Raw genomic sequence first — 19,411 nt, forward strand, 5'->3', positions numbered from 1 at the left:
AGGAGTTTAGTGGGAACATCCCTAGGGAACCATGACCAAAACCACTGACAATAAGTGGATGGAAAGCTCTGAACTTGCAGAAGACCTCTTTGTTGAGCATCCTCCTTTTCAGGGAAGTTTTAGTCTGCCAGAAAAGGTGAGCAATGCTGCCTGCTAATACAATATGGGGAACTGGAAGGGAAATCCATACACTGCAGAGAGAGAACAGCCCTAGAGGAAGTGTCCTACATGTATGCCATTTGCTTTTTTCCTGCAAAGATGCTGACTGTTCTTACAGTTTGGTAACTTGTGCACTGCATTACTGGGTAGTAAGTCACTGGCACCAAATCACAGGAGCCACCGTATAACCATTGGATAGGAAACTCCAACACGAGCACAGTTTAAATCAATGCCCTATAAACTTTGGATAATATTACTTAGACCTTGAAGCATTCAGGCCTCCAAGGAAGCTGTAAAATACACTTCTGGTGGTGTTTATAATGGGGTGGACTTGCTATTTTCCATGCAGACATGTAATCAAATTACTCACTCACAAAAGGACCAAGGTGTTTGTGGACAGCTCAGTAATTATTTGTGACAGCTCAGAAACAGAGAAAGGCAACAGTGCTGTTGCATCTGTGATGGACGTTTGAAATCACCATCTTTGTTTACAGCCTTCGATGCTGTAAATGGATCCTGAAAAATCCAGCTGAGCATTACGGTAATTGTAATTCTATCGGTTTCTATAGAAATAGGATTATCCTAACAGCCAATAAATCAATTTCCTCCTGGAACACTAATGCAATGAGAAGGGGCACCATTTCACCGTTATTTATAGAGCAAACAGCTTTTACACAATTTGCAATACCTATCAGAGTTTTATAGAGTTCATGAGATTTTTCAAGCATGCTGCTGCATAAAACCATCTCTGGCAATAAATTGTAGAGGAATATGGGGGGGGGCAAGGGGGGGCAACCCATAAAGTAATGCAAAATATTTACCACCAGATGGCACGCTGGTACAGGTGCCGCCGTTCTGGCAGGGATGCCTCTCGCAGGCATCGGGGTAGAGGACGCAGCCAAGCTTTAATTCGGTCAGGCCAACCACTTCTGCAAAGCTGCTGCGCTTGTTTTGGAGCGGCAGTTCGTTGTTATTTAGGACAACTGAATCCAGGCAGCCTTGAAAGCCACTCAAGACCTGCGTTGTTCTCTTGTCGGTCAGGCTGCGGACGTTATCCACTTGGACCTGGGCGCCGAAGTAGACGGAGCTATCTGTGCTGAGAGTCTGGAAATAGAGGGGGGCTTTGCGGCGCTCCACGTAGCTGTCGTCCAGGGACAAGCTCGTGAAATTGCGATTCAGCTCCAGGAACACCGAATGCCAGCTTCCATCGTTAACGGCCCTGCCAGAAATTCCCAGGATTCCTGGGCCACTTCCGCAGTCCAACTGGAACCACAGTTTGCCATCAACAATCTGTGGGAGGAAAACAGAAATCAAAGTGCTTCAGGCACTCAGCCGTCTCGTAATACGCTCTCATAGAGAATCTGGAAACACGGAGGACTCCTAGACAGTGTCTATACAGTGTTAAAGCTGCTCTCCTACATGACACTAAAACAGCAAAAAGCTGTGCCTTTATCATTAACAAAAAAAATGTGATAAATATCAGCTTACTCAGAATTTACCCAAAGCCAGTTACTGCAGGCAAACTGAAATAATATAGAAAAAATATAGATGCAGAACACAGGCGAGGACTGGGATAACAATATGTCTCACTGAAAAGGGCGCGGACCAGAGGACTCATGCTCTGCTCTTGGCTCTGCTGCTGAGCAATTGTGCCTCTCCGAGCAAGTCCCACCATCCACCCGTGTGCTGCGATTCTGCTCCCGGTCGTTGATGCTGCCAAAAGGACAGTCAGGGCAAGGGACCACCGCTGAGTGTTTGAGAGAGGCTTGTGGCAAAGTCAATGGCCACTGCTTTCAGCTGAGGATGTTAGGTGCTCTGCTCATGCACACATCTTGTGCCTCTGTAACCTTTTGGAGCATCTCAGCAGGTGTGGATTCGTCCCTAAGTGTCATAAGTTCAGTTTCTCTAAGTACAACAGTAAGACTCTGGTTGACCGAAAGTCAGTTATTTTCCAAGGATTCTATACTACCCGCTCTGTGTAAACCTTACAGATGACATAAGATGCCTCTTACATTTCTTTCTTCCCTCATATTTATGCTGGATTCATGGCTTTAGAGGGATTGTTAGGATTTCTCACTCTCCCTCCTGTCCCTCGCCCATCTAGAGTCCTCATAAAGGGAAAATCTGTGCTAGTCTGCTGGGGCAGGCAAAGTGCAGAGTGAGGGAATAGGTATGAAGTGCTGCTTTGCTGATTAGCAGTTTACTCAAAGATTTTAGGTTTCTCTAACAGATGGCAGATAAGTTTAAAATGGCTGACAAGGCTGGAAATAATTTCTTATGACACATTAATTGGATTCAAGCTCTCTGAAAGCTCTTGCAATTATTTTACCTTTATGTCATGCTCTAGGAAGTATTTATTTCTGCAAATCCCATCTCAAGACAGTTCTGTCCCATTATTTATCCCCCTGAAAAGTTCAGGCGCTGTGTCCTTTTTCATCCTTCCCTGCAGCACACATTGTACTCTCACTGGTTGATCCGTAACACAACACAGCAGAGCAGAGTTGCCATAGCTGTTCATGCAAGAACCCCCCAAGTTTTGGTGGCCTGCTAAACTGGCACGGCTAATGCAGACGTGAGGATGCTGCACTGTGTCCATCTGTATTTGGCCATTTTTGGCTGTTTCTGGCATGAATAGTCATTTAAAACTGTGCTAGCTAGACATATCCCTTGGCGTGTGTCTGAACTGGTGCTCAAACTCTTCTCTGCCAGGCTCTCTGATGTGGCTTGAAGGTAAATGGGATGCTGTTGATCTACAGGAGCAGGCTCTGCTGTCGTGTCATTGTCAGCACTTCATTCTCCTTGGAGGTTCACAAAACTACCTGGAGAAAAGCTAAGGGTAAAATCTTGAGTTCTTATGATCCCTGGACTTTGCTCTCCTTTCCAGACCTCAGTCTTCTGACCAGCTGAATTTGAACTGGGCTGTAACCTCAAGCCAAGTCACACTGGGCAGTTGGGGTGTAAACCACACCACTCCACTGCTCTGCAGTCGCTTGGATGGGGTGAACACGGAGATGCTAAGCATGTGACAAGCTCCCTATAAATGCCAGCTACCTACATACTCTGCATGGCATGAGGGGTGTTAGAGGGATACACATGTAGAAGGAGCCAGAAGAGCAAGAATTAGCCCCTGCTATGGGTAGCTTGCTCTTCTGAAGTCCCTGACCTGTAGGATGTAATGAAACTGAGAAGAAATGAGATCTATGATTGTAATACAACAAGCCTGAGGGATGGATGTTGCTTGGTACGCCTACAACTCAATCAAAAAAGGCTAATAGATGTATAGAAAAATAAGTCTGGATCATTTTTCATTAAAAAATCTTTTCTTACAGGACTCAAACCTCAGCTGTAAACTATTTCTGTAGATTGAAATTGGGCCTATTAAACCATCTGCTCAGGAGGAATCTTGGTAAACAAGATGCCCTGATAAATTGAGCTGCTTTCTCTCCAGAGATGGAGCAATAGTTTCTTTTCTCCCTGTGCAACAAAATAGTCCACAAACCTTGAAGGCACTGCTCAGAAAGTGTGGTCTGGCTCAACAGGAATACAAATCAAACAGAAAAATACATGCCAACATATCACACTTTGAAAAACAGCCATCATTGGATAAGCAGTTAACTTGCTTCTTAGTCAAAAGGCTTTTTCCTATGGAAACTGTTTTACAGATTGTGTATAATATACATATACCTCCCCTAAGACTACTTATACCCTGAAGGACCTACTGCCTGCATGTCTATTACCCTTACTCACAGAACATGCTTTTCCAATTATCTTTATAAATACAACACCACATATGAGCACCTGGGATAAATATTACACCATTTGTATACGGGAAATGATGACCTAAAAGATTTGCCATTAAAATATGTTTTATACATCTTTCTCATCCATTTTTATTTCTTTATACCAGCAGATGATCTGACATATACAGTAAGTATATATTGTCTGAAAGGCTATGTTTCCTTCCTTTTATTAAAAAGGCACTAGTAACCCCTACCTCAGGCTAGAGTGAAAGATGGAAAGGATGGTCTGATGCTTACAGTACTAGCCTAAGATATGGTAGATATGCATGGGAATCCACACTCTGCAACATTCTTCCTCTGGGATCTCAAGCAAGTCATTAGTTTCAGGTCTCCATCAGTTAAAGAGGGATAACGTCATTTCCCTACCTCACACCACTGCTTTACGGATACGTACATTAAAGACTGTGACATGCCCTGATACCCCTAGCAATGGGACCATAAAAGTACTTTCATTAATCAGATGGTCACAGGCCTTGCTGTAGCGGGGCAGGGAGGAAATATTTGTTCCCTGATGGCCCTCGAGGAGGAGGAGGAGGAGGAGGAGGAAGAGCAGGAACAGCCGGCGAGGAGTGGGTGCCACCAAGGGCTCCTGTCCTGCCTACTTAGCAGCGAGGCTGGCTGGGCAGGGAGGAGAAGGGTCCTCCACTCAACAGGGCAAAACAATGTCTCCACTCCTAAGCACGGAGAATTCAACCACGGATCTTTGATTCAGAGATTAATCCCTGGTGTTCCCGTGATCCCTCATAACCGCTGTGATGTCAGGGACACTGTTCAATCCTCAGAGGGGGCTCTTTGATTATAGCCTGGACCTTGGTACCAAGAAAAGCTGAACTTCAAGTTAACTTCTTACTAAATGAGGTACAGTCAAGCAAATGGTATGGAAATCCAATGAATGGCCAATGCTGTTGCCCAGGCTCAGCAGTTATCCAGACAATAACCTCAGTGGGATGACTGGTCTGGTTAAGGGCTGGTACCATCAGACTCTCAGCTCAGGACTGAACGCGTGGCACTGCTTTCTTCTCCATCTATGTGACCCAACACAGCAGAGAGCTTGGGTTACTCCGACTCACAGCAGAGAGACTCAAACTCTGCAAGCCCTCACCAAAGCAGCCCACGGTGCCAGCAGAGACCCTCTGCACCAAGACGAAAGCAGAGAGACACTGCTTCATCCTAGCTGGGCAGAAAATTCCCACCAAGCTTCCACCTCTCAGACCTTTCTGGGCTTAGTTAGAGTATCTCTCATTATAACTACTAGGACAGTGAGGTTAATGCATACTTAAGCACGTATGTTCTTACAGACGCAGAATTCCTCACCTGTAGAGAAGTACAAAGAACAGAGAAGGCTCCAAAAGCTGATGCAATCTGTTACATTTCAACAGTTTCATTCAATGAGCAAAATGGAGCCAAACACATATTGTAAATTATATTAGAATATTAGCCTGGCTAAGATGTTTGGCTAACATCCATATTTGTGTATCAACATAGGTAATAAAATGATCAAATGGTTCTTCTGAGACCACCTTCGGCTCACACAGTCCATCTGCAGTCACACACCATGGATACAGCATGCTGCCTACTAATCTATCTGGGGAAATATTTCGTTAGCCGAATTACATTTCAGGTTCGTTTGTGTAAAACAGTATATTTAATTAAAATATTACTTGTTTCAACTCCAGCCATAACTGGGATCATATCCAAGCTTCAGTCTTATCCAGCATAAGCCATGCAGCAGTAATGCGTTAAAATGTATAATGTACACTTAACTAAACCATGCAAAGTTTCACATTAACTGCCTGGACAGAAGAACATATGCTTGCCTTTTAACATTTAGCAGCTGTATTTCTGCCATGACGGGAAAGTCTTTCTTTACGCATTTTTAATCCTTTAAATTTCACAAAACAAGTTGAATTTCCATTATATTCCTTGGAAAAAAATGAAATAAATTACAGAATTCTCTTCTGTAATGGCCTCGTAATGGTTTAAATTGTTAAATCTTACTTTTCCCAGACAGGTGCTACATAGGAAGAAGGAAATGGTGATACTGATTTTGGCACACGTAATCGTTTCAAAGGAAAAGAAAAGGCCGTCGACCTGCATCTCATTTTGCTCCAATTGTCTTAAAAGCAAGAGCACACAAGAAAAAAAATGGCCAACCTCTCAAAATCGATGGATGAGTTGCTTTATTTGAAACAGCTGAATAAATAACACCCTTATTATATTGTATCAATACAGCATAGCTGGTAGGCTTTCAGCAAAGTAGTAGACAAGCAGTTTGCTCTATGGAATTGATTATTCATCTAAGAAGGACACCGTGTTATGATTATGAAATATTTCCATCCCTGGAGTTATCACAAATGTATGAGCTCCCAAAATTAAGATGGTCATTTAAACACAGAAAACCATATTGCAGCATTAATTTTTAAATCGACTGCAATGGGGGAGACTTGCTTCAAAAAAAATCAATGCCGCTATATGCCCCAAGAGTGGTGGTGTTTTCTGCCCGTTCTCCCACGGGCTCGTACTATGCGGTGGGTCTAAATTTCTTCCACCTCTGCCTTTGGAGTTCAGTGATGGTGCTGGGCCCTCTGGTGCTAATCCAGCAGATACTTAAGTACATGCTTAGAATTAAGGTATGTGAGTAGTTCCAATTGCCTTCAAATACAGGAAGTTAAGCAAGTGATTAAGTGCTTTGCTGGAGTGATGCCAGAGTGCTCCAAAGAGCACAGTATCCCATCCTTTATCCTCTATTTGGAAAGCGTCTCCTCATGTTTAATTTAATTGAAAGCAATGCTCAAATGATAACAACTTCACATTTATAGACCTCTAATTAATCTACTTAATGGCCTCATTTCTGAGCACCTCCCTATCTCACAACATACGTACCTAGTTAAAAAAAAAAAAAAAGAAAAAAAAAGCCTTACCTCTGGTTTACAAATGAAAAAACATATGCTTAGAAAGCCTAAGCGTAACTTGCTTGAAAATATCTGAGTTAGGGATCCCCAAAGTGCAGTTCATGAGTCAGCTGCCATCCCTTGAAGAGAACTGCTACAGCTACATCCCATGGGCATAATGCCATTCATCTGCTGTGGAGCACTTTTGTGAGACCTTAGTCTGATGTTCCTCTGCTAAATGATCTTCACAAACAAAACTCTAGCAACTCCTGATCTTTTAAGTGACGCCATTTCTTCAAAAAACACGCCGAATGTAATGCTTTACTTTTCTTTAAACCCTATGCTTATACAAGCCAAGGGCCAGACCTGGGAGAAGGACGTACCCACTGCAACAGCAGATCTTGCCCTACCTAAAAGCCAAGCATGAGGCTCTGGAAAGGGAATTCCCCGTGTTCTTCCCTGTTAATGCATGGGAGAAAGTGAAGCCGTCCATACACAACCCTGGACCTCATCGGACATGTGAGGCGGCAGCTGCATCTGAAGCTCTCTACCAAGTGCTGCATGAGATGGGTTAAGAGCTGGAAATCCTTTCTTAGAGCTAGGAAGCAAAACAGACCATGACCTGAAGGTTGGCCTCTGGGATCGGAGCAGAGTAGCCACAGCTCTTGTCGCTGGTCCTTCAAGTATTATTTTTTCCTCCCAGTTTTTCTCAAAGCAAAATGGTTAGGTGATTGTGTGAAGCGGTGACTGAAAACACATAACTCCTACCCAACAACTAAAAACTCAACCCAGGTGACTGCAATGAGGGGCTGTCTTACTCATTTTTTTTGTGATAGCATAAATTTTTCTCTTTTGGCGGCAAAATTTCCCAGCTTCAACTGGAGATTTCCACTCAGTTGCCTATGACCTGACCTGCTATACTCCTTAATCATGATAGGTTTATACACTAAATTCTAACTAATTCTCCTATCATCATTCTAACTCCATTTCAGTCTGCCTTTGTACCATCTCCTACTGTTTTCAAGTGGCACCTTCCACCAGGGCCATGTTTTTTCCCAAGCATTTTTCAAAACTACAGAATTGCAAACATTCCCTACTGATATATGCTAACAGCAACTCTGATGAAGACTTCAAAGAAGGTATTCAAGCCTGCAGTTTTGTTTTGTTTTTTTGAACAAAAAAGTACACTGAAAAGTTCAAACTGTGCATTTCTGTGTCTCAAAGCAGAGCTCAATTGTCTTGTTCAAATCTGAACACCGCTGAGAGTCACTAGTGAATGACAGACAGTACTCCTGTTCATGAAATATTTCAGTCTAACAGCCAGAAAATTATTTGTTGCCCATTAATAACTCATCTAGCCATTTTAACATTACCTAAGCATTCAGCCAAAAGAACTCTAAAAATTGCAAATACAGACACAAAAGGCTCTGTGCCATTTCTCCCGCTGCTGAATTATAGGTCATGGCTGAGTTAAAAAAGTCAATATCTTCATTTTGTACCTTAGAGGCTTTAGCAGAAATACTATACATGCAGGCTCTTGGATGAGCCTACCACTCCCTTTTCATCCAGCAGATATTTCCCATTCCACAGAAAGCCAACAAACAACAAAAATGCACGGAGAGCTTATCAATTAAATATTGATTGGATATCAATCTCCAGCTACCCCATGCTTCTCTCAACAAATAATCTTAATGCACAGAGTGCAGAAATCTTCACATTCAGTAGGAGGCATGTTCTAAGCAGCTGGTTTCTGGAATTAACTCGACAACAGTGAGGGCATATCCTCTATCCACAGGCATGGACACAGGGGAAGAGCAGCTATTTCAGCATGCATCATTTTTACTATATGGTCATATAAATGGCCAAATATTACATCTCGTGCAGATTGGCTTCTGCATGCAGACACACATAATGTTCTTATAATGAACAGCACCCAATGGAGCATTATCCAAGTAAAGTACTACTAACAAGCTGCTTTTTTTGATTGTTGTTGTTGCTGCCATTGTTGAAATTGTTTTTCCCTGTTAGCATGAAACAGATCAGACTTCATCTTCTCAATCTACAGCTGAAATGAGAACAGCATTCCCCAAATCAAGAGCCAACAGAAAACATATAATCAAGAAAAACAACTGCGGAAAAGATAAGTTATTTTAATTACCTTCAGAATTATACAGGGATTCGCTCTGGTGTACATTATAATCCCATTGCTTTGCAGCGTTCGCAGACGGAGAGCCAACTTGAATTCCTCTTTCTTGCTATTTTCAGAAACCCGGTATTTAATGTAGCTATTCCCAGCAAAACTAAGAGAAGTGTGGCCTGAAATAACCATTTTGAAAAGACATGTTCTTTTAGTGACACATGAAATAATTCCTCAACTGTCAAGTTAATTAAAGAATTTACAGAGCTAATGAGAATGTCTAGGAAGAAATAAATAAAACCCAACTTCGACGGGAAAAAAGGCTGGCACCTACTACAAAAACATTTTTTTTTTTTTTTAAATTTATTTATCAGGGGATGGAGGAAAGTTCTATTTCTCCATACTTCCAAAAAAGACAGGTTTCTCCAAGTATTCACCTTTTTTAAGGTTATACACCCCTGGAGGCACCTATCTCACCTCACTGATAACAGAGGGAGTCAAAGATGACCATGCCTGTACATCAGGCAGTTGATTTATGGGTATAACGTTAGGCGTGGGCAGATGCCAGCCAAACCCTTGCAATGAGTTCCCTGCAACCACTGCCCAGGACCACAGTGATACAGCTCAGTATCTGCTGTGTTTTTATCAGGGGAATAGCACATAGCCTCTCTCATGCCTGGATCCACTGAAGTCAACAAAAAGCTCCACTTCACCAGCGTTCCACCTGGCTCTTTATATCCCAGGGAACAACACAGCTGCAGAGAACTAACAAATGTCCTCAAACTTTCTTTTTGGAATAGTGTAGTGTTTTCATCAATAAAGACTGGAATTTTGGTAATCTAAATAGTAAGCAGAAGAGTTAATTATAGAGCTTTGCCTATGGCAGGAAAACATCTGGCGTAACAGCCTCTAGGAAAAGTCCTGTTTTCTTAGCGGCCTGTTTTACTGATCTGGGATTCAACCAAGTCAGTGGGAATTTCCCAACAGAAACTGGATCACGGTCTTCATACAGCCCCATAGCTATAAAGACAAGTATTTTACAGGGCTTATAAACAGACACGCTGCGTGGCAGTGCTGAGAAGGGTTAAGCAGTACATCTTCTGTTGACTTCAGTGGCACCTCTACCTACACAAGGAGAATGGCAGCACTTTGTTGTTCAAGTATACGCCCCATTGCCGCTGTGACATGCACCTGAACATTCGCCAAGCTTTCCTGGTGGGCACTGGCAGATGAACGGTCTCCGGTTAGCTTCATACCCCACACACTGCATGTCCCCTGGACACGGCTTCTCCAGACAGGGATCGTTAGACCCTGGGCAGAGTCCTCCTGCAGTAAGTTAAAATACTGTCAGGGATACATAGTGTAAAGCATGATCTGCAGCAATACAAGAGTAATGAAAGACAATTATTGATCTCACACTTCAGTACAAGCAAAGAATGGCTTAATAATAATAACAAAAAGAAAAAAAAAAACCTTCACAGAAGAGACGTCCTTCGGACAAGTATGCAGCAAAACCATTATGGTTCTTGTTCAAAGGCTGCCCTAAACCCCATGGAAACATATTATAAAAACCAACTGTTATGAGCAGTAACTGGTTTATAATTGGTGTTGTGACTCTCAGGCTGTTCATTTTCTCACAAAGCCTCCTGCGCAGGGGCTTTAGAGATATGAGACAAAAAATGACTTGAAGCTACACACTCCTTTTGTCCCAGCACACCCCTGAGAAGAAAATTTAAGGAGGTATTGTTCCCTAGGAGACAAAATAAGAAAAAGCCATTCCTGGGCTTCAGAGTGACAGCTGGACTTTTCATCCTTATACTGCACAGGACATGCTGCCAGCCTGATCATACAGCACAGGCAAACTTGCCCTATCCCCATGTTTCTCCTGACATTTCTGAGATCTCACATCCTATTGTGCACCTTGCCCAAGCTGCCGAAACCTATCCTCCTTTCTTTTGGTTGTGACTATGCAAGTCCACTTGCATCTGGAACTGCGTATGTCCAGGGGGGGAAAAAAAAAAAAAAAGTGGATTACTTGCTATGGACACTAAGAACTCAAAGTGAAGAAATTTTGAAAATCAAAAATTAGTTGACCTATTGCTTGACATGACCTAATTGAAGAAAGGAGAAGCTTAATATTCTAAATAGCCAGTTGTAATTTATAATTATAAATTGGGCAAAACATCCATGTCCTTTTATATATGGAGAAGAGCATAATTTGGCTAAAATTATTTTGAATGCTAGTGTCAACTCTTTCCTAAAAATCTTTTATTAGTATGGAATCTGATCTTGCCCAAGAATAGGTGCAATACTACTAACTTCATGAGGGAAGTAATCTGAAGGGACAGATGAATATTGAGTTTTAAATTTGCTTAAAATATTTGTGCAACACAATTACATTAAGGTTCCTCAAAACTTCCTAAATTCTTAACATCTATCAAGCTGAGTATGTCAAGGGCTTACTTTAAAGCCTGTCAACGTCAAAGGAACTTCTTGGATTCCATGGGGTTTGGCTAAAACGTCTATATAACTTCTGAAAGTGTCTAAATAAATCTGTTTTGATTGCCCTCATCGTAAAAGATATGCAAACACTGTCTACAATAATGCAAAACACAATACAACTATTGCTGCTGAATATATGAATTCTCAGGACCATACAATTTCCGCAACAGTTAGCCTTTTCTTGGTTGCGGTAGAGGAACTCGGTATATGCAAGGTCAGCTTCTACCATTGGACATCTGTGTGTGGCTGCTATGAAAGTAGCCTTGAAGTGCAGGAAAAAAGGCACTCCTGCCCTTGCCTCTGTTAATTTGCAGCCAGAGCGTGAAGAGAGTGAAAGCCAGTTGCTGGGAATGGGCAGGTGTCTCTTGTTTTGCTTATCAGATTAATTTACTTAACACATGCAGGTGATGATTTTAACAATAAAAAGTCAGGACCTTCCTATCCATCACTTTCTGCATATTGGCATTCTTGGTTTTTGCTGGACCCTTATCATATTCAAAAACTACTTTAGTTTTTGAGCATATGTATTTTATTTACAATTTATAAAGGAAGAAATCAACCTGTCATAGAGCGTATCTCCAAAAAGTAATGAAAGAAAGAATCTTATTCCTCTCACACTTCACTACAAGCCAAGCAGGGCTCATAGCAAGCACAGCTGAAATTACCTGGCACTGTAAGTATTTTCTGGAAAAAGAAAAATTACTACTATAGGTTTCAAAGTGGACATGGGCTGACTACAAATATGGCAATGACTGTAAATGTCTTGCTTGATGTACAGCACAGTCAATTTAATCTTTAACATCCTCCCCTCCTTTGTCAAACATTTGTTTGAGAGGTCTATGCAGTAAACGATTTACAGTACTGCCTGTAGCACTGTTAGAAAATGATGCATGGCAATCTTTATTAATCACTTTAGTAGGTAACATTAACAGGAATAACAACTGCAATATACAGTCATACTTAAGTATTATAGAATCAAGAAACAAATGTCATTTAATAGGGTTCTGCACCACAGAACTATATTCTATTTAGATGTAAGGTCTGCAGAATTTAACAGAGAATATGATGTTTTCTATAGTTTGGGGGGTTTTTTTGTTTGGTTTTTTTTTTTTTAGGAAAAACCCCCACATTCTTTGCAATTCAATGGCAAGTAACAATTATTTCTGAAATGATAACAGGCGGTTAAATATTCTATAGGCTGCCTTGTACTTTCTACTTGGTTCTTTCAGCTATTTTAATTCATTCGTATGTGACAAATACACAGCATTCTGCTGTATGCAGAGTGTATCTCTTCTCCGAACACACTTAAACCTTTTGTGAGGCTGTAATTTAAGTGAGCGTCTGCGTAGCTGACAGACAAGTCATTTGGACAAAAGCCCCACAGCTCGTCAGTGTGCAGCAGAAAGCGGCACTGAGATTTCCAAATGTGGCTCCGCAAATTTTCACATTCCCTAACCTATGAGTGTATCTTTGACGTGAAGCAATAAAGCAATAGCTTACTTCGGTATCCCTCTCTGCCAGTTTTTTTAGCTGATTCAAACTCTGATTTGTACTTCAGAGTCATCCCTCCACAGTCAAAAACTGTATGGAAAGGATCTAACATATTTAGTGTAACTGTGGAGATACGCTAAAGAACTGCTTATCCTGGCAGGCCAAGAATAGTTCTTCTAGTATCAAGTAGATAACAAGAAAATCAACTTTTTATTCATCCTGCTGCAGCAGGATTTCATAGCTGTCACAAAATTTTTAAAACAGTCAGACTAGGGAGAAGAAATGCTTTACGCCTGTCTGTACGGTTATAAGAACCTAAGCTACAAATCTGCATTATTGCATTTCCCTAGCTAACATGCGTTTTCAGGCTAATTTCACAACTATGTGGAGCAAAATTGTGAAATTGTTCAAGGTTATGTTGTCCACATCAAAGATTTACAGCCTGAGTTTGAATAAAATTATTCTAATGTTGCATTTCCACTCCGAAGAGCAGTCTATTTATCATCCAAGAAGAGATTCAAGACATATAGATTTGAACTGATCATTTTTTTCTGTAGACAAGTCCAGATAATCCACGGCATTCCCTTGAAACTCACATTAGTATTAATAAAGCTGTTCTCTACAAGGTGTCACAGACACATGAGCTAGCATCAACCAGTGCATGGCAGGAAAAGGTGGAATAGACCCACTTGATTTTGAGAGATTATCTTCAGTTTAATTCTCTAAAAGAAGGTAAAAGTATTACAATCTCCCTACTAGTATACTGAGGAAGAAAACATTCTTCCATTGCAAAATGAGACATTTATTTAATTCCTGCCCCTCCAAAGAAGGATCACTTCCAGGAATGTAAATATATTTTGAAAATTGAGTGCTTCAACAATTTTAACTTGAGCCTTGTGATGTTTGTTTGTTTTTTTTTTTTTTTTAATTATTTTTCTGTAAGCCCATTCTCCTGAATCTGCATGAATATTAAAAAAAAGACTCTGTTTCTCTTGCTTGCAGAAGGAAGCTTGAAAGGTGACTCCTGAAGGCCAGGGTCCCAGAAAGCATGTAAAGCAAACTCCAAACTGTTACTTTTAAACAACCTCATAACTAGTTTAGTGGAGAGGGAAGACTGTCAACTCATGAGCTGCAGTTTGTTTTTATTTTTGGAGCACGGTGACCAGGTATGGTAAGCAATGCTTACTGCATATGTATCACAGTGCAGATACCACAAACTTCTTTCTGCACGAGTCAGCCATGGGTTTCAGTAAGGTCAAGTGCCCCTGGAAAACTTTGTGTCACGCAGTATGTCCTAGTGAATCAGATTCTCTCCCAGTTTTAGAAGAACTGAGACATTTGACCTCTTCCATCCACTCCTTGATCACAGCTTCCCTTAAGACCCCTTAAGTGATAGACAGCAATTCCCGCTTGCCCCAATTCTACAGTCATGCCCCCACTTCACGCTTTAGCTCTCCCACGTTTTATATGAGATTGTGCGTTGTCAGCATGGGCCTTAAAACGGGGGATATTCACAGGGAGAAACATCTCTCCTTACACAAGTGCAATGTTAAAAGGACTACAGCCAAATCAAATCTATCAAATTTATCTGCAGTTCTTTGCTCCCAAGCACAGACAGGACGCCACCTTCTTCAATCTTCCTGGCTACCGTGCCAGGACAACTCGAGGCTCATTAGTACCTGTGTGCTTCCTGAAAATGGGAAAAGTGGTGTTGTACACACAGGAATGGGGTTCCTGATGCCCAATCCCGCAAAACACCCAGGACTCTTTAAGAGGCAGTGTGTGCTCTGTGGAGGTGAGGACACAAACCACCTCTGAAGATTAGGTCCTATATTAATAGCAGATCATCACAGTCTACGATTTCCTTTTGTCAGAACATTCACAAAATGCTAGAAGTGGCTCCATAAAGTCTGAATTGCCTGGTTTCACGAGAAAGTGGACCAAGGCTGCTATTCACTTGATTAAATAACGTGGATGTGAGTGTCTGCACTTTTGCTGAACACTTCTGGGTCTATTAGAAAAATTCTTTCAAACTATTAAGCCAGAACCATATTAAACACTTGAAATGGAATTCATCTCATCTAACTTTAGGGCATGATTCATCCGACTGATTTTAGACATCTAGGGAGAGATGTATCACATCATTAAAAATACCTCATTCTTTCCACTGTCTGCAAATGGGGCCTGGAGTGACCAGCTCAGATGTAGATATATACCCACATTTGTCAAGATGATTTCAATCGAGCCCTCTCCCATAAACATATTAATGTAACCTCACTTTTGAAAGATTATAATGCAGAACAACTCTATAGCAAAGCAGTCCCAACAAAACCTGCTTCTTCCCTGCACCTTTGTCTCAACACAAAAGAATTACTTTGCATCATGAAAAAAATAAAAATATGGAATAGATTTTTGCTTCTGAAAAATTAGAATGTCACGAGAACTGTTTTACACGAATATATTTATGCCGGTCCTCCTATCTTTATTTCCCACAAGCACTGACGGATGTTTGCATACCTCACGTCATGTGACGGGAGATTGGCAATTGCATAGCCCCTATAGCCACACTGCAACAAACCCCAGTTTGGTACAATATTTTTCATACAAACACAAGCAGATGAGCCAGAAATCTAAGGAGACAGTCTGTTATTGGAAAACTCTTTAGTTCAATTTTATTGATTTTAAAGGCTTAGATTGATGCACCTGAACTTTCGAACTTACCCTTCCAGAACTGAGCTGCTGAACCTCTGAAGTTCACCCACTGCCTGCTTTTACAGTCTCCCTGCATTTTCACGTTAGGTAACTCCGTTTGCTCACAAAGGTAATCTAGGTAAGTTATGCACAGCTGGCATGCATAAATTGTGCATATCTGTGACATCTGCCAGTGGGAAAAACACTCCAAGTATGATACATATTTCAAGAATGAGTGAATTAGTTCAAGCCCAAGCTTTCTGGGTCATAATCAAATCAGTTCTCTGGAAACATATGCAATATTTTAATGGCTTTGTCATAATTCAAGCTATTAATATTTACTGGACTGGATCATGAAACTATCCTAGTAACAAAAGAAGTATAATACTTTTATTATACTGATAATATCTTGCTAATGCTCTCTTGTTAAACAAGCCAAATTACATTTATTCTAGTATTTTGTGTGCTTTTTCCTGACTCACTGCATATATGTGCATGTACAAGAACTACTGATCAAGGAAGTATTTGCATTTTTCTAACTCTCTTACTGGGCCTAGTCTTTAGCCTTCATGAAAGCAAAACTATGCACACATTCTCTAATTAATATTCCCTCAGAAGTCTGTGTTACCTCCTATGTGGTAAAACACAGTGTGTGTCTGTGTATTTACCTAAATAGCAGGACATTTCTTGTGGCTCCTTTAATTAAAAACAGTAGAAGAGGCTGAAATATTAACTAACGTGGAGAAGAGCAAAGCATGGGGTTTTTTTACTTCCCACAAGATCTCTGTGCAAGAAAGAGGCACCAAGGCTTTCACCTCTCTGGTAGCTAGACTTAAATTAGCAGCTCTGGACACTTTTTTGTTACAGACTGGGTGGCGGATTGCACATGCACAACCCCATCCCAAGTCTTGTGCATCGCCCATGGGGAATCAGCACCTAGTGCCTCGAACGGGAGCTGTGGGAGCCCATCCAGCTTTCGGGCTGGACCAGGGACAAGTCGCCTGTTGCAACCGTTCCCATACAGCAAGTCTTCAGGCCACGGTAAATGGTCCGGAGACCAGGGACCACAGTCGGTCTGCAAAACCACACTGCCTTTCCGGCAGCCTGCCGTACATTTTGAGGATTGACTGGAACATGACAGAAAAATCTGGAAATCGCTGCTCCAGCTGAATTTTTGTGCTTCCAGTGCAAACTTGCTGTGCCAGGAGGAAAAGGGAGAGAGCTGCTGGATGAGAACTGTACTGCACTGCAAAGTCCTTTTTTTGGAGTTAAGCTAAGGGATTACGAGGCAGATCCACTTAGTATCTGAAGGGAATAATATATCATTATTGACTTTAATAAGTAGTGAAATGAAATTATAAACAGTGAAAATTTTGGCTGCCAGAAAACCAATTTCTGACAGTGAGGGCTATCGCTATCCCCATGGAGATGAGGATTTGTGATTTCTTGGTACAAAAATGAGACAAAGCTATGACTTAGAGAATATAAAAGTGTTTTGCAGATAGGGCTCCTGCACTGGATCCTGGACTCGTCTGGAAGGTATTGCAGCATTGTCCCTTTTAAACCTGTGAAAATCCTTTATTTCAGAGCCTTTCATATGTAACAAAATGCTGGCTATTTTTATAATAGATACATCTGTTTGAGACTTATAATGCTATTACTTAAAAATTGACCAGACAGTCTGCTCTTGAATGTACAGGAAAATACCTCAGATACAGAATTCTGATATTTTTACAGAACTGAACTTCTATGGCATTATTATTCACGTGCCGCGGGAGACAATGATTTCTGGTTAAGTTTTATGCAATTTATGCCTATTTTCATCCCCTCTGAAGTCGATGGTAAGACACGAAGTCCTGCCGACTGCTGCAGAAACAAAGGTTGGTTACCGAGAGACATGACTGCTGAATTCTTGTACTGCTCTCTGTGTGTGTATGTGTGCATGTGTGCTTAAGATGAGGGAGACTTAGATGTATTGATTTTACAGCAGCTTTTTTCTCCACTCTTAAATGAAGTGGAATGAGGAGCAAATAGCCTGGCAAACAAAAGAAACAGAACTATTATTATAACTGCCTGAGGTTTTATACTTCAAGTGCAGAATCATAAGGAAGATTGGCTCTCAAGTCTATTTGTCATATATGCCCATATGAAATCTCTGTCACAACGTGGAACAGCCTGAAACCCAGCCAAAACCCCTCCCTGTCACCTACTGTAGCATTAAAGGTCAGGAAGAGTGCTTGCTTGCAGTTACTTAATAAAATACCTCATTGGTTTCCAAGCCTCTCTGCAAAAACGGGACTGGAAAAGCCCTTTCCACCTGCACTGCTTAGGTCAGGGGTCCTTTTCCTTGGAGACTGCTGGTGCATCGCTGCAGACCAGGCTGTTCTGCTACGGTCACGCTCCAGGTTTATTCCAGCGGTGGCACCGAGGGGGTGGGAAACCATATCCCTCCCTCTCCTCTCTCTTCCTCTCCCCTTCCTTCCCCTCCCCTGGAAGTTGGTTGATGGCTCTGATTATGGAGCCTCCAGGAAAGCGGTCTTTGTCGTAAAAGGCCAAAGTTCATCAACTTCCATTTACATCAGTAAACACGAACAATTCTTCCTGAGCCTGAGAAATCAATTCCCACAACACATCAGCCAGCTGTGCTTTAATGGACTGAATTGAAATGCCCCTTCTAATCTGCATCAGAGGAATAAAACCGATCCTATCGCATAATGTGTAAAGATGGGAGGGGAAGAGGGAGCGGTACTCACCATTGCACATGCAGCGCACATTCCTGTAAAAGCGGGGGCACACGAAACTAATTCGTGCCGTGCTATAGGTCATCAGGGAATGTGAATCAATAGATAGACTTTGCTCACAGTGTTGTTCCTGACAATCCAGACCAGAGCAATTCTTCTCCAAGATAGCAGAAATACGAATCACATTTTCCAAGTGTCTCCTTGCATTGGTAAGCTTCTGAATCAAATAGGCGGGCTTATAGAAACCGCTGTTGTGCATCTGAACCGCAAACAGCATGTCAAGCTGATTGCTGCCTGCCACCGGCTGAATACTGATGATGTGCAGGCTGTCTTGTTTTTGAGAGAGCACTGCGTTTCGCAAGGTACGCCTGAACCCGTGCATGTGAAGGCCCACAAAGTCTTCTGGGGAAACGTTCTCAAAACGGATGGTGACTGTGTTCTGCAGCATTTCTTGTAGCAATTGCTCAACGTGGACCACAACGTCGATGGGTACCTGGAACCGGCCATCACTGACAGAGACATTCAGGACATACTTGCCGTTATCGAGCCCTCCAAGGGCAATGATCTTTCCATCGTGGCTGTTGACTTTGAACAAACTTTTCTGCTCTGATTTTAGTGTATATGTGAGGACATCGTACACATCCTGATCTGTGGCATGAATTTTCCCAATGACTCCTCCAGGAAAATCATCTTCCATGGTGACAATGAAAATCTCCAGTGGAATGGCAGTTGGTTTGTGAATGCTCTCTTCAATAACCCTCACCTGAACGTAGGTGTGGGAAACCTGCTGAGGCTTCCCAGAGTCTTTTGCCTAATGATGTAATTTAGAAAAAATAAAAAAAAAAAACAAACGAAAATAAAACACACACATAGCACAGCCAACAACCATAACTTTTTGCTATATATATTTTCACAGCATCACTAATTCTGAAGACCTCTCAAAAGAACTTCCCAAATGCATTTGCAAAATACATATGTAAGGAAACATCTCAGCCATTT

General features: G+C 41.6%; 1 protein-coding gene across 7 annotated transcripts in view; it reads right to left on the reverse strand.

Annotated features, from left to right (window-relative positions):
* FAT3 (FAT atypical cadherin 3) overlaps window positions 1-19,411 on the reverse strand; it is a 427,681-nt gene that overhangs the window by 26,379 nt on the left and 381,891 nt on the right. For all 7 annotated transcript variants that reach the window (XM_069808410.1, XM_069808407.1, XM_069808409.1 and 4 more), the window contains 4 exons: window positions 18,425-19,223; window positions 10,179-10,313; window positions 9,009-9,166; window positions 981-1,449 (listed from right to left, as the gene is read on the reverse strand). In XM_069808410.1, coding sequence (XP_069664511.1) covers window positions 981-1,449; window positions 9,009-9,166; window positions 10,179-10,313; window positions 18,425-19,223 — 1,561 coding nt within the window. The remainder of the gene's footprint in view (window positions 1-980; window positions 1,450-9,008; window positions 9,167-10,178; window positions 10,314-18,424; window positions 19,224-19,411) is intronic.

Source organism: Haliaeetus albicilla, chromosome 20, assembly GCF_947461875.1.
Source record: "Haliaeetus albicilla chromosome 20, bHalAlb1.1, whole genome shotgun sequence".
NCBI classification, from domain to species: domain Eukaryota; kingdom Metazoa; phylum Chordata; class Aves; order Accipitriformes; family Accipitridae; genus Haliaeetus; species Haliaeetus albicilla.